This window comes from Oryctolagus cuniculus, chromosome 1, assembly GCF_051225735.1.
Source record: "Oryctolagus cuniculus isolate XC-2025 breed Fujian yellow rabbit chromosome 1, ASM5122573v1, whole genome shotgun sequence".
NCBI classification, from domain to species: domain Eukaryota; kingdom Metazoa; phylum Chordata; class Mammalia; order Lagomorpha; family Leporidae; genus Oryctolagus; species Oryctolagus cuniculus.
In genome coordinates, this window is record NC_142867.1 from 227289581 (window position 1) to 227317332 (window position 27752).

At 41.2% G+C, this 27752-nt stretch overlaps 2 protein-coding genes and 1 pseudogene across 20 annotated transcripts in view; all 3 read left to right on the forward strand.

The window, feature by feature from the left end:
* RABGAP1 (RAB GTPase activating protein 1) overlaps positions 1-27752 on the forward strand; it is a 190091-nt gene that overhangs the window by 99389 nt on the left and 62950 nt on the right. For 4 of the 19 annotated variants that reach the window (XM_089302268.1, XM_089302267.1, XM_089302270.1 and 1 more), the window contains one exon: positions 9379-9602. The exons of 11 other annotated variants lie outside the window; for them this stretch is intronic. In XM_089302268.1, the coding sequence (XP_089158394.1) occupies positions 9379-9558 (180 nt within the window). In that variant the 3' untranslated portion in view covers positions 9559-9602. Of the gene's footprint in view, positions 1-9378; positions 9603-19819; positions 19971-20404; positions 25864-27752 lie in introns of those variants that run through there. 4 more of the 19 variants (XM_089302284.1, XM_089302278.1, XM_089302272.1 and 1 more) reach the window with 2 other exon arrangements.
* On the forward strand, positions 13553-14808 carry LOC149128885 (dnaJ homolog subfamily B member 6 pseudogene; annotated as a pseudogene).
* GPR21 (G protein-coupled receptor 21) lies at positions 20780-25863 on the forward strand. The gene has a single exon (XM_051855466.3). The coding sequence runs from the start codon at positions 20780-20782 to the stop codon at positions 21851-21853; it is 1074 nt and encodes a 357-aa protein (XP_051711426.1). The 3' UTR covers positions 21854-25863.

The following is a 27752-nucleotide window of genomic DNA, read 5'->3' on the forward strand; positions in this document are numbered from 1 at the left end:
TAAAGTAATTTTCTGCAAGGTTAGGCAGTGTTCTCTGCCTTCATTTTAGTGTTCTTGATTTTTGCTTTAGTTTTCTCAAATTTTTAGTGCTTATCTCTAGGAAACAGTTCCTCTCGGTATACAATTGCCAACCTGAGTTCTAAGAATTTTTTTGTGTGACAAAAGGCCATATCTCTATGAAGCTGTTAGTATAAATTAAAACAAAACACCTTAAGGTGCTTCTTTCTCATGATGTTACTTCTAGACAGCTATTTTTTGTTTCAAAAAATAGCATTCTGGGGCTGGCGCTGTTGCGTAGTGGGTAAAAGCTGCCACCTGCAGTCCTGGCATCCCATACGGGCACTGGTTTCATTCCTGGCTGCTTCACTTCTAATCCAGCTTCTTGCTATGGCCTGGGAAAGCAGTTGATGGCCTGAGTGCTTGGGCCTCTGTACCCGCGTGGGACATCTGGAAGAAGCTCCTGGCTCCTGGCTCCTGGCTCCTGGCTCCTGGCTCCTGGCTTGGGATTGGCATAGCTCCAGCTGTTGCAGCCGTCTGGGGAGTGAACCAGTGGATGGAAGACCTATCTTTCTCTCCTTGCCTCTGCCTCTTTCTAACTCTGCCTTTCAAATAAATAAATAAATCTTAAAAAAAGAAGAAGAAGTAATAGTAACATCCTGGGGTCAATGTTGTGATGTAGCAGGTAGAGCCGCTGCCTGTGATGCCAGCATCCCATTGTGGGCACCAGTTTGGGTCCTGGCTGCTCCACTTCCAATCCAATGCTAATGGCCTGGGAAAAGCAGCAGAGGATGGCCTGAGTATTTGGGCCCTGCCACCGACACAGGAAGCCTGGAGGAAGCTCCTGGCTTCCACCTGGCCGATGCTGTTGTCTGGCCAGTGAACCAGTGGATGGAAGATCTTTCTCTTTTCTCTCTCTCTTTCCCTCTGTAATTCTGACTTTCAAATAAATGAGTAAATATTTTCTTTAAAAAAAAGAATATTTTTATTCCCTCCAATATATTGATATAATTGTTTAGCCAGTGTTTTGAGTGCATATTATGACTATAATGCTGTTGCCAGGAAGTCAAATACAAAAGCATTTAACTGTCACAATGGGAATCCACTAAAGACATGATTAAATCAGCCTGGGTAAGCTGGATAGTCTTCATCAGGAGTATAACATTGAAGATGGACTCGAACAGACCTCCCTGTACCAGGAAGGACGGGAAGAGCATTGTACCCATAGCATGAATAGCAGCATTGAAGAGTGAAGTTATGTAACATGTCTGTCTAGCAAAAGGTACAATTAGTTGATTATTTTCTTTTGTTGGTGAGTCTTTTGGGTTGGTGATGTTTTCTAGGTCTGCTTTTGCAGTGTTTTGAAATGTTTTCCAAAAATGATTTCTTTTGAGTTTATTACTTTATTATTATTAATAATAATTATTTTTTAAGGAATACAAATTTCTTAAGTACAACTTTAGGAATATAGTTATTCCCACCATACCCATGCTCCCACTCCTCCTCCGCCTCCTCTTCCTCTTCCTCCCTCTCCCCTTGCCAGTCTCATTCTCCATTAAGTTTCATTTCAGTTAACTTTGTACACAGAAAACCAACACTATACTAAGTAAGGATTTCAACAGTTGGCACATACACAAAAAAACTGAGTAGAGTTTATTACTTTAAATACATATTTTGGCAAGGCTGTGCATAAAGATAATTTAAAGACATGAAGTGTCTGTTACTGATTGTATTGTTTGTTGGTTCCATGAAAATGGTGACCTCACTTTCTAGAAAAAGAGCCTCATATGTATAAGAGACCATCTTTAACAAGGATATTTGACTGATGACTAATATATATTAGTGATGTGCATTTTATATTTCGCATCAAACTTATGCATATGGTTAGAACCTTAAAAAGTTTTTAAATGGATGTGTCTCAGTTGAAATTGCCAATTAGTGATCAGAGAATACAAATTACCTAGCTGTCTTATATTGGGAATGCTTTTTTCAAAATAGTGATACTCTGTGTATGCTGGTTTTGCTTTTTTGTCTTTCTCAAATAATACTGATTGTATGTAATGGTAAGTCTAACTTTCTTTGAAACTTTTTTTGAGAGAAGGAACTACTTTTTACATTGTTTAAAATATACAATTCCATGATATTTTATATGCAAAACACGCTGCCGGCAAGAGCATGAACACAGCCATTACCCTAAAAAAGCTGTTCTTGTCTGTGTTTAGAGATAACTGTTCCTCTTGCATGCTTGAAGTAATCACTATTCTGACTTTTCTCTCCTTACAAGTTCTGATTTTTTTTTTTTGCAGGAGCCAGGTACTTCTCCTGGTCTCCCATGGGGTGCAGGGCCCAAACACTTGGGCCATCCTCCACTGCACTCCCTGGCCACAGCAGAGAGCTGGCCTGGAAGAGGGGCAACCGGGACAGAATCCGGTGCCCCAACCGGGACTAGAACCCTGTGTGCCGGCGCCGCAAGGCGGAGGATTAGCCTAGTGAGCCGCAGCGCCGGCCACAAGTTCTGATCTTAAATTAATAAACAGTCATATAGTATGTGCTTGTTTGTATCTGATGTCTTTAACCCATCCGTTTTGGGAATGTATCAGTAGCTTGCTTTTTTTATTTTATTTTTTAATTACTAAGTATTCCATTAAATATATAAGCCATATTTTTAAATTCATGCATAAATGTTTCATAGTATGCACTTTGCATTGAATGTTTTGAAGACGCTTGTGAATGCATGGATTTCAAAAATGTTTTGCATCAAATTAAACTTACCTTTTGGTTACATTTTCCACAGGCTTCTAGGGATATTGTTTTATAGTGTTTTACTAAATATCCCTTCAAATGATCTACATCTTACAGTTTTATGAAGTTTGGAGTAGTGAGGAGTTTGATTGGTCAATCAAAGGGTAACACATTTTTTAAACTGCGTATTGGAGTTCTGTGTTTAATTACTTCTTGTGAATTGAATGTTGTTTTTAGCCCTTGTTTACACTTCTGTAGAACTGTGGTCTTTCTACTTTTTACTTCTTGAATATTATGGTTAGTGGTGCATTAAGCCAATGATTATAGAGTGAACTGAAATTGTGTTTTTTCAAAAATTAAAAAAGGAAGGGGATCGAGGACGGAAAGGGGGGAGGAAGGGAAATATGATTATCTTAGAATTATACCTATGAAATGCATGAAATATGTGCTCTGTATTTTTTTAATTACTTAATTCTAGTTTATTTCTCTAAAAGCGTGTGACAGTTCATTCTTCCACCACCCTTAAGTTCCATCAGCAAGGCACCTGTTGACCCCTATTCAAAGCAGTGTTAGTTGTCACTGGTTTTCATTTTTTTTTTATCAGTGGACATAAGGGGTTCCAGCATGTCTTCAGTTTGTAGCACTCTGTCAGTAAATTTTAATGATTTGCTCTTCTGTGATGTACTTTTTCATATTACTTTGTTTTTCTATTATGTATTTTTTTTTAAGTTTTATTTATTTATTTGAAAGGGCAGAGTTACAGAGAGGCAGTGGGGGGAGAGGGAAGGAGGGAGAGAGAAAGGTCTTTCATCCGCTGGTTCATTCCCCAGATAGCCACAATGGCCAGAGCTGCACCAATCCGAAGCCAGGAGCCAGGAGCTTCTTCCAGGTCTCCCACGTTGGGGCAGGGGCCCAAAGACTTGGGCTATCTTCTGCTGCTTTCCCAGGCCATAGCAAAGTTGAATCAGAGGTGGAGCAGTCAAGACTTCAACCAGCACCCATATGGAATGCCAGCACTGTAGGCGGTAGCTTTACCTGCTGTGCCACAGCACTGGCCCCTATTTGGGGTATATGTGTTTGTTTTTTAAAGATTTATTTTTTTTGAAAGGCAGAGAGAGAGAGGTCTTACATCTGCTGGTTTACTCCCCAAATGGCCACAGCGGCTGCAGCTGGGCCAATCCAAAAGCACGAGTCAAGAGCTTCTTCCGGGTCTCCCACGCAGGTCTCCAAGGACTTGGGCCATCTTCTACTGCTTTCCCAGGCCATAGCAGAGAGCTGGATCAGAAGAGCAGCAGCCAGGACTAGAACCAGCACCCATATGGGATGCTGGGGCCACAGGCAGAGGATTAACCTACTGTGCCACAGTGCTGGCCCCTGTGATGTCAGTTTCTAAGAACTCTCTCTACATTATTAATCCTTTGCATCTACATTATAAAAATTTTAAGCTGTAAGTTTTTTATTGAGTTTATGGTTTCATGCCATACAAAACATTTTCAGTTTTTATGTAAAATATTATGTCTTAGTTAAGTTCTCCTTTATCTCTAGATTTTGTAAATGTAGTTTCTAAGATTTTTTGTAAAATCTTTATTGTGTGTAAATTTTTATGTGTTTAATCCACAAGAAATTCATTTTTGTGCATGGCATAAATAGTAGTCCAGTTACCCTTTTTTTCCAGATAACCAGTTGTGTGGCTCCCCTTTCCTGTAAGGTATTACTACCACCTTTGTCATAGCTTAAATTCTCTTATGTACTGAGATCAACTGCTGGATTGTTCTAGTATTGATTTGCTTGTATATTCCTATTCTAATACTATTTTTTAAAGATTTATTTATTTATATGAAAGGCAGAGTTACAGAGAGGCAGAGGCAGAGAGAATCTTCCATTCATTGGTTCACTCTCCAGGTGGCTGCAATGGCTGGAGCTATGCTGATCCAAAGGCAAAAGCGAGGAGCTTCTTCCAGGTCTCTCACCCAGGTGCAGGTTGCCCAAGGACTTGGGCCATCTTCTACTGCTTTCCTAGGCCATAGCAGAGAGCCGGATGGGAAGTGGAGCAGCTTGGACTAGAATCGGCACCCATATGGGATACCAGCACTGCAGGCGGTGGCTTTACCTGCTATGCCAAAGCCCCAGTCCCTTCAATATTATTTTGATTAAAGAGGCTTTTAGTATGTTCTGATATCTGATAATACAGGTTTTGTTTGTTTGTTTGTTTGTTTTTGCACTGTTTTCCCACTTCATGCCTTAGTGACTATTTTTTTTTTAAAAGATTTATTTATTTACTTGAGAGGGCATAGTCACAGAGAAAGGGAGAGACAGAAAGAGAAGTCCTCCATCCGTTAGTTCACTCCCCAAATGTCCGCAATGGCAGGAGCTGATCCAAAGCCAGGAGCCTCCTCTGGGTCCCCTACGCAGGTGCAGGGGCCCAAGCACTCAGGCCATCCTCCACTGCTTTCCTGGCTCTCCATCAGGGAACTGGATCAGAAGAAGAGCAGCCAGGACTCGCATCAGTGCCTATATGGTATGCCGGCATCCTGTGGATGCCCAACCCACTACACCACAGAATTGGCCCCTCCTTAATGACTGTCATTGCAAATTTAATCTTCCTTAAAATTAATTATCCAGTCTCACTACGACCACTACCCTTTAAGGTCTTTTAGGAGTTCTAATTTCAGTTGCATTTAATTTACATATTAATTGAGGATATAAGTTCATCATTATTAACTATCTACACATATAAGAATATGCTTTTGCTCTTTTTTAATTTGTTTTCATCTACTTAGGACTTTAGAGTTGCTGTCGTGTGGGTCTTACACCTTTTTTGTTAAGTTCATTCCTAAGAATTGGGGGTGATATTTGACACAGTGTTCAAGTAGCCACTTGGAATAGCAGCATTCCATATTGCAGAGACTGGCCAGTTCCTGTGCATCCAATCTAGTTTCTTGTTAATGTGCACCCTGAGAGGCATTAGTTGGTGAGCCAAGTACAAGATCCCTCCATCCATATGGGAAACCTGGATTGACTTCCAGGCTCCTCGTTTCAACCTACGCCATTCCCAGCTATTCTGAACATTCGGGGAATGAGCCAGCATATTGAAGATCTCTCTTTCTCTTCGTCTCTGCCTTTTGAATTAAAAAAAACAAGCAGGCAAGCAAGCAGACATGCATGTGGGAGGTTATTTACAGATACTATGCCATTTTATAAAAAGACTTGAAAAATCCAAGGATTTTGGACCTAGGGTTCCAAGGACCAATCCCTTGTGAATACCAACAATGGCTCGTATGTTTCAATCTGCATCCCAACATAGGCCATGATTCCACCACTTTACAACCAAGTATTCTTTTTTTTTTCTTTTTTTTTCTTTTTTTTTTCCTTTTCTTTTTTTTTTTTTTTTGACAGGCAGAGTGGACAGTGAGAGACAGAGACAGAGAGAAAGGTCTTCCTTTTGCTGTTGGTTCACCCTCCAATGGCCACCGTGACCAGCACGCTGCGGTCGGCACACCGCGCTGATCCGAAGCCAGGAGCTTCTCCTGGTCTCCCATGCGGGTGCAAGCACTTGGGCCATCCTCCACTGCACTCCCGGGCCACAGCAGAGAGCTGGCCTGGAAGAGGGGCAACCGGGACAGAATCCGGCGCCCCAACCAGGACTAGAACCCGGTGTGCTGGTGCCCCAAGGTGGAGGATTAGCCTAGTGAGCCTCGGTGCCGGCCACAACTGAGTATTCTTACTTGGTTCTGCAAGAAAATAGGTTGTGAGGGGATTCTAGAACTGGGTAATTTGCTCCCAGATAATAGTTAGTATAGTATGGTCCTTTATGATTTGTGAAGGTAAATTTTTAAGTCCTTATATCCTGTCTCTGAGAAGCCTTTATTCCTATGTTGAATTTCTTTTTTTTTTTTTTTTTTTTTTTTTTTGACAGGCAGAGTGGACAGTGAGAGAGAGAGACAGAGAGAAAGGTCTTCCTTTGCCGTTGGTTCACCCTCCAATGGCCGCCGCGGCCGGCGCACCGCGCTGATCCGATGGCAGGAGCCAGGAGCCAGGTGCTTTTCCTGGTCTCCCATGGGGTGCAGGGCCCAAGCACCTGGGCCATCCCCCACTGCACTCCCGGGCCACAGCAGAGAGCTGGCCTGGAAGAGGGGTAACCGGGACAGAATCCGGCGCCCCAACCGGGACTAGAACCCGGTGTGCCGGCGCCGCTAGGCGGAGGATTAGCCTAGTGAGCCGCGGCGCCGGCCCCTATGTTGAATTTCTATAAGTCATATCTGTCTAGGGGTTCTCAAGATTTCCTGAAGGGGCTGGTGCTGTGGTGTAGCAGGTAAAGCTGCCACCTGCAGTGCCAGCATCCCATATGGATGCCAGTTCAAGTCCTGGCTGCTCCACTTCCAATCCAGCTCTCTGCCATGGCCTGGGAAAACAGTAGAAGATGTCTAAGTCCTTGGGTCCCTGCGACCAAATGGGAGACCTGGAAGAAACACCTGACTCCTGGCTCCAGATCGGTGCAGCTCCAGCTGTTGTGGCCATCTTGGGTGTGAATAAGTGGATGAAAGACCTCTCTCTCTCCCTCTCTGCCTCTGCCTCTCTGTGTAAATCTGCCTTTCTGATAAATAAATTAAAAAAAAGATTTCCTGAATTACAAGATTAGTAACATATTAGGGTTGTTTATATTAAAATTGCTGCTGTTAGACAGTTTTTGACCCACAAATAGGCAATTTCATATGCTTCAACCTAATACAGTACCTCTTACCTGAAATGCCTGGAATGACAAGTCTTTCAGATTTTGGAATGTTTTGGATTTTCGAATCTGTGCGTAGATTCATGTGGGCACTCAAAAATTTTGGATTTGCAGAATTACAGATTTCAGATTATGACTCCACAACTTGTAATTATAGTTGAAGTAGACAGCTGTCATAGTAGGGTTTTACTTGGAAGAACTTCCAGCCCAAAAGCAGAATTGCCTTTTGTTTCATGGGCCATTGTTTATTCATTCAGAAATGCCCTTTGAATGCTTTCTCTGTGCAAGCCGCATGCTAGGTCTCATGGAAATGCCTATGAATAAGATAAACTTGTCACTGATATGAATGAGTCTGCAGTTTCACTGGAGGAAATAAACTGTTAGTAAACATTACAATAAAGTTGTATAAGAATTATAGAAGAAAGAACATTGCTGTGCTGTGAGTGACACAAAGGATGTCTCATCCCAGTATTCTGGGTTTCTTACTCAGATATTATCTAAGGGGCGAATGGCTGGGGCTGGGTGGGTGCGGCATCTCAGGTGTGGTGGTAAAGATTAGAGGGAACAGCATGTTCCCAGACGAAGCTTGAGGAAATGATCAGCAGTTTCACAGGGTGTAGTGGAGAGACGACCCAACAGATAGTAACTAGGATCCAGATATTAAAAAGCCACAAAAGGTAGGTTTAAGATTTGGGGCAATAGAAAGTCACTGAGGCGTTTTAACAGACAAATCGCATATTCAGGTTTAGAAGGCAGTAAGCAGAATAATTAAGAGTGGCCATCTAAAGTCAGGTTCAGGTTATCCTGACTCAGTTCCTAGTTCTGTATTCTAGCCAATAGCATTGGTCAGCTTAGCAAACCTAGACTTTTGTTTCTTTGTCTGTAAATTGGGATGCAATATTTGTACCCTTATTTGTAGAGTTGTCAGAATTCGCTTTTAGATAATACCTGAAAATAGTTCATACTAAGTATTTTATATTATATATATATATATATTTTTTTTTTTAAGATAGATTTATTTATTTGAAAGGCAGAGTTACAGAGAGGCAGAGGCAGGGAGAGAGAGGTCTTCCATCTACTGGTTCACTCCTCAGATGGCTGCAACAGCAGAGCTGTGCCAAGCCGAAGCTTCTTCTGGGTCTCCCACATGGGTGCGGGGGCCCAAAGACTTGGGCCATGTTCTGCTGCTTTCCCAGACCATAGCAGAGAGCTGGATTGGAAGTAGAGCAGCCATTACCTGCTAAACCACAGCGCCGGCCCCCAAACTAAGTATAAATAGCTACGCAGAGACCGGCACTGTGGCATAGTGCTGCCTGCAGTGCTGGCATCCCATATGGGTGCCAGTTCGAGTCTTGGCTGCCCCACTTCCCATCCAGCTCTCTACTATGGCCTAGGAAAGCAGTAGAAGATGGCCCAAGTCCTTTGGCCCCTGTACCCATGTGGGAGACCCCAAGAAGCTCCTGGCTCCTGGCTTCGGATCGGCCCAGTTGCAGCCATTGTGGTTCTTTTGGGAGTGAACCATCAGATGGGAGATTGACACCTCTCTCTCTCTCTCTCTCTTTTTCTGCCTTTCAAATAAATAATCTTTTAAAAATGGCGGCATAGTTATTGTTACTGTTTATATTCTCATTATTGGTTTAAGATCATTCTGAATACTTGCATAAGAATGCAGTAAAGTTAATTATAGTCAAAGTTTTTAATAATTCATCAAAAGATAATTGTTACTTGGGTTAGTGGCAGAATAGTCTGTGTTGTCCACAAAGAATATGTTCCTGGGCCCATTGGATTCCTGAAACTAGATAATACTTTTGGGGCCGGCTTTATGGCACAGTAGGCTAATCCTCCGCCTGTGGTGCCAGCATCCCATATGAGTACCAATTCTAGTCCTGGCTACCCCTCTTCCAATCCAGCTCTCTGCTATGGCTTGGGAAAGCAGTAGAAGATGGCTCAAGTGTATGGGCCCCTGCACCTGCATGGGAGACCCGGAAGAAGCTCCTGGCTCCTGGCTTCGGATCAGTGCAGTTCCAGCCACCTGGGGAGTGACCCAATGGAAGGAAGACCTTTCTCTCTCTCCCTTTCATTGTCTGTAACTCTACCTCTCAAATAAATAAATAAAATCTTTAAACAAAAAAAAGATAGTACTTTTATTGAACCCTAAACACAAATACATTTTTTCCTTTTATATACATAACTATGATAATGTTTCATTTATAAATTTGATAAATTAAGTGATTGACAGTAACTAACATCATAGATGAATTATAACAGTATAATAAAAAATATGTTGTCTTCCTCAAAATACGGACCACAGTTGACCACAGGAAACTGAAACTGCAGCAGCCAAAACTATAGGTAAAGGGGGACTACTGTCCAGCTTGGGTGAATTTCCAGTTAGAATCCTTGGCACTGTGACTACATGAGCACGGGGTGTGAGGGAGAGGGAAAATGAGTGATGAGTTGAAGTACCTCAGATAGTTTTTGGAATGATAGAATATAAATAAACTGACACTAGCTACATTAGAATATTAATCAACATTTAAAGCTCACCTTCACCAAATATTAAGTGACAGATAATACCCAGAGGTGAACTTTATGAATCTGAAGAACTGAAATTGATCCTTTCTCACATGTAGGAGTAAAACCTCTGAATTGGTTGGGAGCAGAATAAATGTAATTTAAAGTTTTTCTCCTTTGTTGTTGCATATTTCATTTTTTCTTTCTTCCTATTTATTTATTTATTTTTAAGGAAAAGGGTTTATTGGGAAAAACCCAGCAGGCCAGAGGGAAGGGGTGAAGAAGGAAAAAGAGTAAGAGAGAGAGAGGAGAGAAGAGATAGCTAGGAAAGGAGAGCGAGCAGAGAGCAGAGCAGAGAGCCACTTGTTCAGGAACAGGTTGTTTTAAAACTTTGCCAGAGTGCAGGCAGGGAAGTAGGAGCAGCGAATCCCATTAGGATGGGGGTGGGACTAACACTGGTTGGGCCATGTGGCTACCTGGCTTCCAGCAATGGCGGTGGGGGCTAGAGCCTAGGATGGTGTCAGGGCATAGATCACACCAAAGATAAGACTGCACCATTTTCATAACATTCCCCTCTTTTGTTTTTTATAAAGCAGGCATTGTATGGGATTACATTAGTCCCAAAAGTCCAGGAGGGGTAGAGGGATGGTGATCTGTCTTTGGAGCTGCTTCCTCCTGACATGGGGTGATGAGGTACTCTTCGCTGGCATGGGGTGATGTCTCAAGCCGCTGTCTGGAGGTGGGGTGTGGAGGGAGGGGCTGAGTATATCCTTGTAGCAGCATTTGGTTGACCGCCTGGTTGCTGAAGGCCTTGGTTCGTTCTATTATCACCTGCTGTAAACACTTAAACAGACACTGTAGTACAAAAGACAGGGTGAGAATAGCAACCAATGTTCCTAAGAGTGGTATTAACCAGGTAATGAGAGGATTTCATAGAGGAAAGGAAATGGGGGGGGGGGGGTGTCTCTGGACCCTTGTGAGGACAGTTTGATGGACGTGGTTTAAAGCCTATCCCAACCAAGACCGGGAGAAAGGCTACTCAACTTTTGCAGGTAGAGGGGTTTGTCTTTGGAGAAATTCTGAAATCATACAACATTAAGTGGGGGAGAAGACCATCAATACACACAGGTTAGGAGTAGAGCCATTGGTGTTAGGGTAGAGGCTATGATTACAAAGGAATGAGGCCCAAGTGGATACGAAGGACAGAGTCATGATTACAGGACCTAAGAAAGGTGCTGTCTCAGCCAAATAGAAACTGATCTTTCTTCCTTTTTAGCTGTGTAATTTTCTCATTTTAATTTATTACTTTGTTATTTATTTCTGTTAAGTTGTGTTAGAGTCGACCGCCCGAAAAACGTCACCAAGAGACACGTCTCTTATGCAAACAGCACAGGGAAGCTTTATTGATTATCCAGCATGCTGGGGCTGCCTGATCATACAAAAGCAGAGCAGCCCCGAATAACCAAAGGTTAGGGTTTATAAAGGCAAAAACCGCAAAATCGGGAGGGGGGAGAGAATACACGGTTGCTAAGCGGTTGCTAATATCTTACAATCAGCAATTATGATCTTAAGACATAGACAAATCACATTTTCATTATTAGCTCAGGTAACCCAGGTGTAACCTTTTTATTTTTAAGCTTGAGCAATCATGCTAGGGGGTTTTTGTGCGTTGCCAAGGGTGATGTAGTGTATTGCTGTTGTCCGACTATTTGAGAGCATAGTTTCAGACCAGAGTCTCACGGGGGGGGGGGGGGGGTGCTTTCCCAGAATGCAGTCTCAAGTGCTCCAAAATGGAGTCCCTACTGTCAAGGTGCTATTTTACTCTGTCTTATTTTCACAGCTGCACCAGGAAGGTTTAAACCTGTAAGCTTAAGCTTAACCTTTTACACCTGCATATATACAATTTTAACTCTTCAGTTGAAATAAATAGAAGTGTAATTTTTGCAGATCAGAAAATATTCAACCAGAAATGAAACTTTTTTTTTTAATTTATTTATTTGAAAGTCAGAGTTACACAGAGAGAGGAGAGGCAGAGAGAGAGAGGTCCTCCATCTGATGGTTCACTCCCCAGTTGGCCGTAAGGGCCGGAGCTGCGCTGATCCAAATCCAGGAGCCAGGATTCTTCCGGGTCTCCCACACAGGTGCAGGAACCCAAGGACTTGGGCCATCCTCCACTGCTTTCCCAGGCCATAGCAGAGAGCTGGATTGGAAGCAGAGCAGCCGGGTCTCGAGCCGGTACCCATATGGGATGCTGGCACTTCAGGCCAGGGCGTTAACCTGCTGTGCTACAGCACCAGCCCCTGAAATTGTTAAATATTCGCAAATTCATACAGTTTATCCAATGATAGTCTTGTTCTGTGAGAATTTTGAACTGCAGTTCAGAGGGTCTGTTTCAAGTTGATGGCCTATGGAAAAGTGGAACTGAGCCTCACAAAGTACCTTAATTAAGCCTGGCGTCATCATTTCTGGTCAGATTAATTGGCTCTAGAAGGACTTGATTCAGCCAGAGTTTTTTTGTTAGATTTACTAATAGCCTTATTTTGGCTTTTTTTTTTCTTTCCTCCATGATTGTAAAAATAGTATATAGAAATTTTGACATTCAGAAATTACATAAAGCTATAAAGAAGAAATTTTTAAAAATCACTTATAATTTCACCATCCAGTGATAGAGTTGGTTTTTGTTATATTTTATTCTTGATTAATTCGAGTGAATGTGGACATTTGGTTGGTTGTGTTTTGTTTTGTTTTGTTTTAAGTTTCCTAAATGGCTGTTTTCAGTGTGGTCCCTAGAATGGTGTTTGTTAGGTAATAAGGATAGTAGTATAGCAACTTGTAGTTTTATTATGTTTTTATTGTTTTTTTAAAGATTTAATTATTTATATTTGAAAGGCAGAGATACAGAGAGAGAAAAGAGAGATCAGTCTTCCATGTGCTGGTTCACTCCCTAAATGGCAACAACAGCCAGGGCTGGACAAGGCCGAAGCCAGGAGCTTCTTCCTTGTCTCCCACGTAGGTGCAGGGTCCCAAGGACTTGAGCCATCTTCCCCTGCTTTCCCAGGTGCATTAGCAGGGAGCTGGATCAGAAGTGCAGCAGCCAGGACTTGAACTGGCACCTGTGTGGGATGCCAGCACTGCTGACAGAGGTCTAGCCTTCTATGCCACAGTTCCAGCTCCTTGTTGTTATATTTTTAGTTCTGTGAATTTATCAACTAGTGTATTACCACCCTCTTATTGGCAAAGCTGTCTAGGTTTTTTTTTTTTTAATATTTTATTTATTTATTTGAGAGGTAGAGTTACAAACAGTGAGAAGGAGAGAGAGAAAGGTCTTCCCTCTGTTGGTCCACTCCCCAGATGGTCACAACTGCCGGAGCTGCACTGATCTGAAGCCAGGAGCCAGGTGCCTCCTCCAGGTCTCCCACGTGGGTACAGGGGCACAAGGACTTGGGCCATCCTCCACCACTTTCCCAGGCCACAGCAGAGAGCCGGACTGGAAGAGGAGCAGCCAGGACTAGAACCGGGGCCCATATGGGGCGCCTGCCCCAAAGCTGTCTACTTTTATGTATGAGCAACATGAGATGTAGAGAGAGTAATTTGGATACCCAAACTCACAAAAAACCTGGACTCCTACTTTTGGTGAATGCTTTTTCTCATTATTAAAATACTGTAACTCCCAGCAATCATTACTTAATTCATTCAGTATTTATTAAGTACTCAAATATGGGTTCAAAAGTAAAGTGTATGGGAAGTATTAAAATAATGAGTACCCTGGCATGGAGGGGAATGGTATGAGGAGTACCATGATAAAATGTGTGCTTTCAGGTATTTCACCAGACAGAGTGGAATAGACAACAAAAGCAAACAAAACCAGAAGTCCAGATGATAGTTAATGAAAATGTAAAATTAAAAACTCAAGGAGGAAATAAATTTTAGGACCATTATAAAAAAAATAGATTTCTTAGAGTTAACAGCCAGCCATGCTGGAGCCGGGAGAAAACCAGGCCGTTGCCCCCTACCCCTTCCTCTGCTCCTTCCTGCTGCTGGCTGCCTGCACCCCTGGCCCAGGAGGACTTTTTCCAACAACCTGTTAAAACATGGTAGATTCTGTGAATTTCTAGGCATGCAGAGACATGCCTTACCCAAGAATATTAAAAAGGCATTTAGGAAATGGTTGCTGAAGTGGCACACAGATGAAAATCTTGAGAATAAAGACGAAGCAGAGGAAAAATTCGGACAAGTAGCTGAGGCCTATGAGGCGTTACCTTATGCTAAAAAATGGGACATCCATGACAAATTGGGGAAGAAGGATTGAATGGTGGAGGAGGCGAACACATTCTATGACCGTCATTTGGGTTTAGCTTCACATTCCATACTCCAGTCGATGTCTTCAGAAAATTTTTTGGTGGAAGGGACTCATTTTCATTTGATTTCTTTGAGGACCCATTTCTTTAAGGATTTTTGGGGGGGGAAATCAAAGGGTCCCAGGGGAAACAGGCAAAGCCCGAGCTCATTTTCCTCTGCCTTCAAGTGGATTTCCATTCTTTGAAGGTGGATTTTTTTTTTTCTTTTAATACAGGATATTCTTCTTTTGGGTCACTGGGTCACAGAGCCCTTCATTCTCTTCCACATCATTTGGTGATAGTGAGATAGACAACTTTAAATCTATCAGCAGGGCTGGCACCGTGGCCTAGTAGGCTAAGCCTCCAGCTGTGGTGCCAGCATCCCATATGGGCACCAATTCATATCCCAGGTGCTCCTCTTTTGATCCAGCTCTCTGCTTATGACCTGGGAAAGCACCAAATGATGGCTTAAGTGCTTGGAACCCTGCACCTAGGTAGAAGACTCAAAAGAAGCTCCTGGCTTCTGGCTCTGGATTGGCTGAGCTCTGGCTGTTGTGGCCATCTGGGGAATACAAGACCTTTCTATCTCTCCCTCTCTCTTTCTGTAACTCTACCTCTCAAATAAAAGTCTTTTGAAAAAAAAAATCAGCTACTAAAATAGTTAATGGCAATAAAAATCACTACAGAGAGAATTTTTTAACAATGGTCAAGAGTAGAAGTTGAAGAAAATGGGCAGTTAAAGTCCTAACGATACATGGTGAGGAGCAGCTGCTGCGCTTGGATAACAACTGTTTCAGAGCACACATTTAACAGAAATGTTAAACTATTGTAAGCACCATTTGAGGATTAATAAGAACATTTTTTGAAGATTTATGAACTCAACTTTCAGTACAATTGTACCAAATCTGAAGTATTTATAAACAGCTCATTGGAGCACCTGTTTGTCATAGACTTTGAAGTTTATTGTTGGGACCAAGTAAATAGGACCTTGGTGTTTTTTTGTTTTTTTGTTTTTTTTTTTTTTTTCCTTTTTGCCTTTAAAATTGTTGTACATCGGGCCGGCGCTGCGGCTCACTAGGCTAATCCTCCGCCTAGCGGTGCCGGCACACCAGGTTCTAGTCCCGGTCGGGGCGCCGGATTCTGTCCCGGTTGCCCCTCTTCCAGGCCAGCCCTCTGCTGTGGCCAGGGAGTGCAGTGGAGGATGGCCCAGGTGCTTGGGCCCTGCACCCCATGGGAGACCAGGAAAAGCACCTGGCTCCTGGCTCCTGCCATCGGATCAGCGCGGTGCGCCGGCCGCGGCGGCCATTGGAGGGTGAACCAACGGCAAAAGGAAGACCTTTCTCTGTGTCCCTCTCTCTTACTGTCCACTCTGCCTGTCAAAAAAAAAAAAATTGTTGTACATCTCTGTATCTACTTTTTATTTTTACTAAATGTAATTCAAGGTGAGCCGTGACTCTTTGGTAGTGGTAGGACAAAATTGTATACTAACACCAGCATGAATCTGCTTTTCCATTGCGTTTGAAATGTGAGCCAAGTAGTGTCAGCCTACAGTGAAGTTAACATTGCCAGGATGAATCTTCTGCAGAAGCAGTTTCATTACTTACAGTATCTGGTGGTGAAAGATACTGATGTATTAATGGTGATACATTTCTGGTTTAATATAAGTTAAGGCTGTAGCTGTGCATGAAAGCTGTTAATTTAGTAAGTTTTGACAGTTAAATTATTAAATATGTAATGTTAAGCTTAGGTTTAAAAAAGTAAAGCTGGTAAGCTGGGTATTCTGTCATTTGTTTGTTTGTTTATTTGCTTGTTTGTTTTGAGATTTAAAAGTATTTATTAGAATCAACGACCTCCAGCCAGAGCAGCATGGAGGAGGGCTTCCAAGAGAGGGAAACCCAAAGGAGATTGGTGGCAGTTGGCTTCAGTACAATTTTGAAGGAAAAAAAAAGAAATGCAAATTTGCATTTTTGTGTGTATGCGAGTGGGATCTGTAGCCGTCTTGTGTCTATGATTTTGCGCCTGGTCATCTAGTGTCACTGTATTAGCATTTCATCCAACTCATGAAGGTGGATTCCAAGCTTACATTACATTTTCTTCAGTATATCTTGAGATTGTATTCAGACTTTCCTATTCATAAGTAATGATTTAGCAATTAATTGGGCTTTTTTGGTAACAATTCTGTGAGGGAAGGAATAAACATTTAGCAAAGAAACAGTTAAGCAGTGTTTTCATTTTTTAAAAGATTTATTTTTTTTTACAGTAATCTATCCACTTTTTTTTTTAGGATTTATTTATTTGAAAGTCAGAGTTACACAGAGAGAAAAGGAGAGGCAGAGAGAGAGAGAGAGGTCTTCCATCCACTAGTTCATTCCCCAGTTGACCACAACAGCCAGAGCTGCGCCAGTCCGAAGCCAGGAGCCTGGAGCTTCTTCTGGGTCTCCCACGTGGGTGCAAGGGCCCAAGGACTGGCCATCTTCTACTGCTTTCCCAGGCCATAGCAGAGAGCTGGATCAGAAGTGGAGCAGCCTGGACTCAAACCAGTGCCCATATGGGATGTCAGCATGGCAGGTCACGGCTTTTACCCACTACACCACAACGCTAGCCCCTAAAGGATGTATTTTTTTAATTTGAATGGTAGAGTTATGGCAAACAGTGGGACAGAGAGCTAGAGATATCTTCCATCTGCTGGTTTACTCCCCAAATGGCTGCAATGGTCAGGCCTGGGCAAGGCTGAAGCTAGGAGTCAGAAACTTCATCTGGTTCTCCCATGTGGGTGCAGGGGCCCAAGCACTGGGGCCATCTTCTGTTGCTTTCCCAGGCACTTTGGCAGGGAGCTGGATCAGAAGTGGAGCAGCCAGGACTTAAACCGGCACCTGTATGGGATGCTGGCATTGTGGTCAGTGGCTTAACCTGTTATACAACAATGCCACCCCTAATTTTTTCATTCTTAAAAGTATGTTCTAGTTTTCTAGGGTATATATACTGTACGATCACTTAAGGACAATATACATGGTAAAGTCATGGAATGATTTAGGTGTGAGCAGAAATAAAGGTTTTTCGTTTCGTTTCTCAAAAAAAAAAAAAAAAAAAGATTCCTAGGAATTGGTGACTGTGAAGAGAGACTAATTAAGGGAGTGATCATAATGGTTGCTAAATTTCATACCAGAGAGCCTGGGGAAGTGTTGGGGGAAATGAGAAGCTTGTTTGGCAGGAAAAATGTATTTAGCTTTGAACATACGTTGGATAAAATCTGTGCACGCCAATCAAGTAGAGGATATGTAACAGGCAAATCATAGATAGAAAAGGCAACACAGGATGAACTCAGGGCTGGAGGCCTAGACAAAGAAATTGTTTATGTTGAGGGAATAATTGATGCTTATTATCATTCCTTGTTTCCAGATATATTTATTCTTTTTTCAGGAGTTATTCATTTGTGCATTTAAAAGAGTTACAGAGAGAGAGAGGAAGAAACAGAGGCAGAGAGAGAGAATCTTCCATCTGCTGGTACACTCACCAGATGGCCGCAACAGCCAGCGCTGGGCCAGGGCGAAGTCAGGAGCCGGAAGCTTCATCCTGGTCTCCCGTATGGGCTGTCTTCCAGAGCTTTTCCCAGGCTATCAGCAGGGAGCTGGATCAGAAGTAGAGCAGTCAGGACACAAACCAGAGTCCATATGGGATGCTGGCCTTGCAAGCAGCAGCTTTACTCACTGTGCCACAGCGCCAGCCCTCTTCCAGATACCTTTACTGCTTTGCATATGAGTAGCCTAAATGTTTTTGAGTAGAGAGGCATTGTGTGCTATGGAATTGGCAGTTACAGCAAGCTGTGGTTCTTCTTGATTCAGAGGAGGCAAGCATCAAGCAGTGTAGCACGATTGGTGGGGAACATTGGCTGTTTTAGTTATATAGGCACTCCCTATGTACTAGGTGTTGGGGAAACCATTTTGTATACACTGTCTTTTTTTTTTTTTAAAGATTTATTTATTTATTTATTTATTTATTTGAAAGGCAGAGTTACAAAAAGGGAGAGGGAGATAGAGAGACATCTTCTATCTGCTGGTTCACTCCCCAAATGGTTGCAACACCTGGAGCTGGGCCGATCTGAAATCAGGAGCCAGAAGCTTCTTCCGGGTCTCCCACGTGGGTTCAGGGTCCCAAGGACTTGGGCCATCTTCTACTGCTTTCCCAGGCCATAGCAGAGAGCTGGATCATTAATGGAGCAGCCGAGATTTTAACTGGCACCCATATGTGATGCCAGCACTGCAGGCAGTGGCTTTACTTGCTATGCCAGAGCACCTGCCCCCACTGTCTGTTTTTTAAACGATGCTGTGACATAGGGATTTTTGTCCTCATTTTTCAGATGATTAAACTGAGGCTAGGAGTACGTAATATTAGAGCAGGATTTGAACCAGATGGGTACTTTGGTACTGTTGGTCTTTTTACTGTGCTGTACTTTCCCTAGTTTTCTATCAACACTTTGTCAAACATTGCTCATCAGGCTTATATTGTAATAGATTTTTTTATTTCTTTGCCTTCATGTACTAACATGTTATATGGGTAGAAAGTGCTTCAGATTTAAAATATAAATTCATTGAATTCCAATTATGAATGGTCATTTACCTGCAGTGAGAAAGCATTTGTATAAAATAAATGAAAAATACCAGTTGAATCACGAAGTATTTCTCTACCAGGTGTGCAGACCTCCTGCAATGCTTAGAAATGCCAACATGGTTCCCTAGCACCACACTCCCGGTGACCTGAAAAGTGTCATCATTTATGACACTACCAGAAAAAACACAATATAAACCCAATTTTCATTATTCTAAATAGAAACAAGTGTGCATATTCATGAAGCTTCTTGTAATTTTTGAGGTTGGATGGAGATAGGTACACTTCCTAAGTGTGTGCTATTTCTGGAGAACTCAGAATTGGTAATATTTTCTTTATTTTTCCCTTGGGGAAAAAACAGATTTTAAAGTTTCTTAATATTGGCCAATATCCAGGAAATCATGAGGAAGATGACTAGTACTGAATTTTTAGTCTTCCAGCTAGGACTTATTGTGCAGCTGAATTATGTTTTCTAGGTTACTGTGTACTGTTCACGTACTTCCTTTCTTTAATATTGCTCTTTGTTTGGAAAATGTCACAAGAAAATAGGAATTTCCCCTCACCATTACCCCTCAGGCAGTGTGTTTCAGTTTAATTTCTGACTCTATCCTGGCTATTACCCCTTCTTGCTACCAGTAGAAATTCTGCTTATCTGCTAAAAGGGGGATTCCAGACAGACGAGGAAACAGCTTTCAAATGCTGCACTGCAGCCATACAAAGTCAGCCCCCCCCCGCCCTCCCCCGCCTCCCCCCCCACCCCGCTCCACTGTGCAGTCCGCATATCGGGGTGCACCTCTCTGGTGATGAATTATAATGAATTGCCAAAGATGCCAGAGTGTGTTCATGCACATGCGTCTTCTTTCCCCTCCTCCTTTCTTCCTTTTCCCAAGCCCCCTCTCCTCCCTGTTTCCCCTCCTACTTCTTTTCCCCTCCCTCTCTGTCTCAATTCTGCAGTACTCAGGGCTGAACCACATTCCTGCTTTGCAAGGCTTTCTGTTAAGGATATGTTGTGGCTTTTGTTTGGATTGCAGCATGCAGAATTACAGGTAATATTCTGAAATTAAGCTAAACAGATAAATTCTGTTGAAATGTTTGTAAAGAGGCAAAAATATTACATTGGATTCAGTGAGGAAGATAAGTTATCTTGGGCAGTTTTATTCATGGTAATTGTAGTGAAATGTTTTCAGAAATGCTGTAGCAAATTTCTTTTCTGCCCCAAAAGGCTCAAATGAAAGAAAAAGGGGGTGGATTGATCTGACTGTGATTGCTTTTGTTTTATAATGATCCTGAAAGCTTGATGTGGCTGCTCCTCCTTTCTAAAGTCAGAAGCAATTAACATAGGGGTGTAATTGAAGGTAATGGTGAATAGTGGTGCTAGGAGGGGTAGAGTGGGAGGGTAATGCCAGTCTGGGCTAGCCGAGTTCTTTGATTAGGGCACTGAATGCAAAATATAAAATGCTCTCTCCTTTTCTTCTGTCAGCTGTTCAGAGGAGACTCATTACAACTCCTGCTGAAGCTCCTAACCTTCCTTCTCTTCCGCCCCTTCTCCCTGCCCTCACTTGGCCTGAAGATGTTGCCCCCCAGAGCTTGCCTTACCCCCCTGGTGCTATGTGTGTGGTGAACCTGGCACCATGGCCACATCTGAGACTGGCCACACAGCTGCTGCTGGCTCTCCCTGTTCCAGGAAGGATTTAAAGGGGAATTGCTCTGCAGACAATGCACCAGAGCGGCAGCATCAGGAACTTGGGGACTAAGGCTCCTCTGCCATTATTACACACATGCAGAGCTGACCGCAATGACAGGAGCTGCTCCTTCGAACTGCTGGCAGCAGCCAAGCGGCAGCATGAAGTGAGAGATGGCTCCTGAGCTCAAGATGAACTCCAGCTCCACCTTGGATGGTAATCAGAGCAGCCGCCCTTTTTGCCTCTTGGCACTTGGTTATTTGGAAACTGTCGACTTTTGCCTTTTGGAAGTGCTGATTATTGTTTTTCTAACTGTATTGATCATTTCTGGCAACATCATTGTGATTTTTGTATCTCATTGTGCACCTTTGCTAAACCATCACACCACAAGTTACTTTATCCAGACTATGGCATATGCTGACCTTTTGGTTGGGGTAAGCTGCCTGGTCCCTTCTTTATCACTCCTGCACTACCCCCTTCCAGTAGAGGAGTCACTGTCTTGCCAGATATTTGGTTTTGTAGTGTCAGTTCTGAAGAGTGTCTCCATGGCCTCTCTGGCCTGTATCAGCATTGATAGATACATTGCCATCACTAAACCTTTAACCTATAACACACTGGTGACACCCTGGAGGCTACGTCTGTGTATTTTCCTGATTTGGCTTTATTCCAGCCTGGTCTTCCTGCCTTCCTTTTTCCACTGGGGCAAACCTGGATATCATGGAGATGTGTTTCAGTGGTGTGCAGAGTCCTGGCACACCGATCCCTACTTCACCCTGTTCATCGTGATGATGCTATATGCCCCAGCTGCCCTCATTGTCTGCTTCACCTATTTCAACATCTTCCGCATCTGCCAACAGCACACAAAGGAAATCAGCGAAAGGCAAGCCCGCTTCAGCAGCCAGAGTGGGGAGACTGGGGAAGTGCAGGCCTGTCCAGACAAGCGCTATGCTATGGTCCTGTTCCGCATCACTAGTGTATTTTACATCCTCTGGTTGCCGTATATCATCTACTTCTTGTTGGAAAGCTCCACTGGCCACAGCAACCGCTTTGCATCCTTCTTGACCACCTGGCTTGCTATCAGTAACAGTTTCTGCAATTGTGTCATTTATAGTCTCTCCAACAGTGTCTTCCAAAGGGGACTGAAGCACCTCTCCGGGGCCATGTGTACTTCTTGTACAGGTCAGACCACAGCCAAGGATCCTTACACAGTTAGGAGCAAAGGCCCCCTAAATGGATGTCACGTCTGAGATGAATCACGTATTTGGTCACTCTGTGTGTGGCCCTTTTTCCCCCTCCTTTTTATCTCTTTATATTCCTAGTGAACTAGGAAATCCAGGACAGGATAATTGGACTGTAAGTGATAGCTAGCAAATGATCCGTCCAGACGCCTTCTAAGTTTACAGATACGATTTTCTGAAAACGCTTTTGAATCACAAGAGTCAGTATCAGGAAGATAAATTGCTCTAGGTTCCAATTTTTGAAATGTCATGGAAATGACTACAGTTCTCAGATTTAAAAGGAATAAAGCCATATCTAACACCTCTCTCCAGCTGGCATGACTGAACCTGGGTGTGAACGGCGTCAGCATTTTGAAAAGTCATTTTCTTGTTGCTTTTCTGGATTCTTTCCAGCTACTTCGGCTTCATGTGCAATTGACTTCTTTTAACAGGGAATATTAGAATATACTGATTAATTAAAAGGATTTTTAATTTATTTTTTACATATGGAAGTATAACTGCTCTGTAATTTTCAACACTATCATTTAGAAAGTTAAATGTTTTATGTTTTATTCTCATGAGAGACTTCTCAGTGGGATGAATAATGTGAATAGTTGTAGAATAGTTTTAGAATTTTTTAAGGAACCATAAAGCAAAATTAGTTAAATCATTTAGTTTATGAAACCCAAGCAACTTTTTGTGTCATACTTTGCAGAAATCTAAAGATTTGTGTGCAGAGAAGTGATGCCTTCGTGTATATGTACATTGTGTATGTGTACGTTGAGAATATTTGAATTGAATTAGTTTTCCCTTTTACAGTAAAGTATGTTTAAGCTAAAAAATAAATAGACTGAGAGTTGTAAATGATAAAGGTATGTGAAAATTGTGTCTGTAGTGTTCTTTTTATTCCAAAGATTTTTGAGATAGTGGCACAGCAGGGAGAATGGTTTCATAAGTAACTGGATCAAAAATATATACTGAACCAACTCATTTTTAAAATAGAGGAAATTAATTCAGGTATTTTCTTTATACTTAAACAGAATCAACTAATTTGGCATCAACTGATTATATTATAAAACTTTTTCAGTTAGTGTTAAGGAATCCACATTTGAAGGGTGGGGGGATTTTTGGCAAATCTATGTCTTCTGTTGCTGTTCTTTTTCTGAAAAAAAAAAAAAAATCCTTTGCCATACAGTTCTTTATCATTTCCTTTTTTTCCTGGTTTTTGTTTTTCTGAAGTACTAGCAAAATCTATAGGATTTCATTGTTGTGTGGAATTATTATTGTAAGTGGTTATGTGTTTTCATATGATGGTGATGTTTTCACCTTTTGGAGCAAGAGGTTTATTTTTCTAAAAGGAGAGAAAGATTTCCAGCAGCTCCCCGCATGAGAGGATTTCCTCTGCTTTTCTACTCGTTTTCATGTTTTGGAAATATTCAGGGGAAATACTTGATCTCTGCCTTTGGCTGGATGTTATAATCTGAATGTGACAGTGCTGTTCAGTGAGATGAAAGATGGAAGAACTCCAAGGGACATGGGCTAAAATGGATTCCTAAATCCAAGAAAGGACACAAGTATTTATAAAACAGGCAAACATGCTTTGATTTTTCATCATGATTTTAGAAGCCCCCTCCCCCTTTTAAAATAATTGACAGTGTTCTTAAAGTTTTAAATTTTATTTTAAACTTAAATATGTTGTATTTAAATTTTTATTGTATAAAACATTTTGAACTTCAGATTCTGGGCTCTTCCCAAAAGCTTTCTGGCTGTCTTTATCTAGTGTTATCAAATTTTATTCCAAGCATTTTCAGAATTTAGAACTCATACTGAAATTGCAGATTATGTTAGAAATTACTTTGTTAAATTGTCATTTCAAGTGGAAAACCTTTTCTGTTTGGTTGTGAAAAATATAGTTGCATATCTTTTCTCTTTATTTATGTTATACAAATCTTTAAAAATCTGTCTTATTTTATATGTAACAGAGTATAACCTGTTCAGATTTTCAGTTTGTAAATTTTTAGTTCAGCAAATATGGGAATCTTAAAAGTTTTAATTTTTATAGAAAATTGATCATTTTTTTCTTTAGGAAAAGGTTTTGAGAATGGAAAAGAATATTTTAAGTTTTAGTAATGGCCAATGAAGCTTTTTTTTTTTTAAGCTAAGCTTTTAATTCCGTTTTTCCTTAAACTTGGTATTTATTTATTTGAGAGAGAGGGCTCCTATCTGCTTGTTCACTCCCCCAAATGCCCGCAGTGACTAGGATGGGATCTGGAGCTCAATCCAGGTCTCCTAGGTGGGTGGCAGGAACCCAGTTGCTTGCTGTCTCTGCCTCCCTAAGTCTGTATTAGAAAGAAGCTGAAGTCAGGAACTGGAGCCAGTTATCAGACCAGGTATCTCAGATGTGAGGTGTGGGTGGCTTAATTGTTAGGCTAAACACTGACCCCCAACTTGGCTTTTTAATGACCAGAAAGGGCACTTTCAATTAAAAATGTTTACATTCTTATAACAAATTTGGATTTTATTGGAGGGTTTTTTTTCACATTGGGATCTTTGTGATTGTCTCAAGCCCAAAACTCAAGTAGAAACTAAGCAGATGCTGTAATTTTAAAGAAAAATACTTGTTTAATCATTAGGTATCCTTCCAGTTTACCTTGCCTTCATTATACTGTATAAAACTCTAATGTTTCTTCCAGAAATCAATTCCGTTATCCTCACGCAGTCATTGTCTGCTTTGTTTTTACTTTAGTTTGTGATAAGTGTGCTGTTGGGGATGAGGGTATGCACCTGGACAGTCATAAAAGTCTTTAGTGGCAGGGGCATTTCTAGATGGTAGGTTTTGAGAGTTTGCATTTCACTAATCTTTTTATCCTGGCATTTTTAAAGCAAAACCTGATGATGTTTGGGATTAAATACTAATCCGAGTAGTTCAGCATGAGAAAAAAAAATGTATTTTTAGACTCTGTTACCTTGGATAACTCTTCTAACTTTATATGGTAAGTGACTGGTATCAGAGGAGGAACGTGCTTTTGGTGATTGTGTTAAAATTATTTCATAGTAAATTTTTAAAATAAGGTTATACTGATTGTTACATTTGTAAATCAGTTGTGTGTGTTTATGCGGTGGTTTCAGTGCAGGTGTGTTTTTTCCTCTTAGAGTTGAAACAGAATTAGAGATAACTAGAGCTGCACTTCCCTGAGAGCACTGTCTTACACCACAGGGAATATTTGCAGTTTTCATGGACCTGTTTACTCTTACCACAAACTCCATTTTGGAAAAGGGTTTCTTTAAGTTTTATTGCTGGATAAATTCTTTTGAGCCGAATGGCTTTTCCTTTTTACTTGAATAATTATCTCAGTGTTTTAAGGGTTGAGAAAACTTGAATTTTTGTACTATCAATGAATTATCCAACTGTGTACTTGAAAATGAAGCAACAGGGTAACTGGCTCCCAGATAGTGAAGTGGTTTCTGGGAGAGCTCCCTCAGCTTTTCAAGTTTATTTGAAAAACCTACACAGTGACTTTGTAGGAAACATCATAATTTCACAGACTGTTTTTTAATCATAAAATATTCTTGACGTAAATTATTGGCACATCAGAGTGTATTGATATGTGAACAGATTTTGGGAAGGTTAAGAATGGGCACTATGAGAATTTTTAAGTCTTCACAAATCATTTCATGTGTTATTTTGCATAATTTTTCAGATTGAAGGGAAACTACAATAATTAAATGTGCTTATTATTTTGAAGATCTTGTACACATTTCTAAGAATGACTGTAAATGAGTCATTTGATTTTTCTTCGAAATTTGAGCATCATGATAAAACAAAAATTAACTTTAAGAATAAAAAAATCTAGGTTTCTTTTACTAAATAACTAGGTTTGTAAATTATGGCATGTCACTTCTCTAAACAGTTTATCCTGAGAGGAGATAATGATCTTTACATACCTTACAGGGCTAAGAATTCAATTAGATAATGGATGTGATGAAAGTATTGTATAAATTGTAAAGTGCTTTGCAAATAAAAAAAATTATTGATGTTATGTGTCTCTACCATGCTTTTAAATGTAACAAAGTCAAATGTCATTTACTTCCTCACATGAAGATCTTTGAGGCACAGTGCTGGATCACTGCTTCATGCTTATTCTCAATTCCAGACCTGAAAGGAAAGGCAAATAAAATCCTCACTTCTGCAGAAAGATAATAATCTTAAATTCAACATAAAACTGCTTTCATTTGTTTTATTTGCTTGTCTGCGTACTCTCTGAAGGCAAGGGATATAATGTCTCTTGATACTTTTAACTCTAAATTCTAACATGTGACCTGGCTCAGAGCAGAAGTTTAGTGAATTTTACAGAATGAATGAATGGCTGCTTCTAATTATTACTTCTAGTCACTAACTTATCCTTGTATATGGAATTATATGGCACTGATGTTAAAAGGTAGTCCAGAGCCTCATACCCAACCATTTTGGTCTACTCTAAATAGTGAATTTCTCTTTTTAGTACTAAGAGTGTAGTGTGTGAATATAAGTCTTCTATGTAACAGGTAACTTTATTCCTAGAAATGCTGTAGCCTCAGGCTGGGGGACTTGAGGCAGTATATTCAGATTGCCAATTTCTAGTTGGCTCATACCTGCTTGGCTGTGGGTGCAGATAACAGAGACTAAAAATCAGTTACAAGGGAAGAGGTGCCAAAAAAAGCCTTGGTGAAAGAAATTGTGGGGTTTTACTTTGTCTCTCGTTCTTTACCAGTTTCCTGGCTCTCTGTTACTTTCCTTCCTTTTCTTAACACAGTATTTGTCATGTATCCAGAATATCCAAATGATACTGCCAAAGGGTATATAGAAAATTGTTTTATGCAAGAACGAGTGCCTTCAGGGAAACTGTAAGAAACAATGGAGACACAGTTACCCAGCAAACTGAGTTGTGTGCTTGGCAGTATTGCTGGCTTCAGAAATGTAGAAAAGTATGTCATTCCTTCCTTTCAGAACTTTATAATCTTTAAACTGAATGTGGAAAAATTCTGTGATTGTGTTCCAAGAAGTCTCAGGGGCCATCTGGAGGAATGTACTAAGGCATCCTGGGGGAGGCACCCCGTGGGTCTGTTTCTTAGGGGTAGTTCAGATGATGCCAGTGTGTAAAATCATAGTGCCACTTCACTCGTTTACATTAAGAAGTAAACGTTGACAGTAGGGACCTGTCTTTTCCTATTAGGAGTTCTTTGTGGGAAGCCAAACCATGAACAGAAGGTTGCTGGTGAGCCTAGAATCTCAGAACATGGTTTCCGTAATGTGAACGTTAGTAGTGTCAGACCAAGACTGATGTCCAGTTCCCACAACTGGGAAAAATTTGTCATCGGGATCATGGTAAAAGTGGAAATCACCCCATCATCTAATTGACATATTATTTCTTCAGTTAATTAACAACTTTTTTTGTAGCTTTTAGTCACATTCATTGAAAGTCTCAATAATTTTGCCACTCATTCTTTAATCAGAAAACACATCAGTTTAATGGTTTTTCAAAGGGTGGCCAATTCCTTTATGTTAGTTTGGGGGAGTAACTTATCTTGGTTTTCATGTGGTACCTAGTTAAAAAAGAAACATGAAAATACCTATAAAAATGAGTAGTACCAGCCAGTCAGATATTTTGAGATTGAGACATTAGGTGTGTAGAGTGTCGGTTCATGTCTAGCAGTGGAGTCAGGGAAAGTCAGTTGGGTTGGAAAGAGCTTTAGAAATCATTTGATCTGGTTCTATTATCTTACAAATGAGAAACCAGCCTAGTGATCATGCCTGTTTATGATAATGCCCAGACTTCCTGTGTCTTAATTCACTGCCCCTTTCTGTTATACTGTGTTGCTTTTGCAGAGGATTTGGAATTTGGTTTTGATTCAGACATGCCCTGGAGCTTGTACGCGTGCATGTTTGTGA

Excerpts from the sequence above, each read along its gene's own strand:
- GPR21 (XM_051855466.3), top strand. The coding sequence starts at position 20,780 with ATGGCTCCTGAGCTCAAGATGAACTCCAGCTCCACCTTGGATGGTAAT.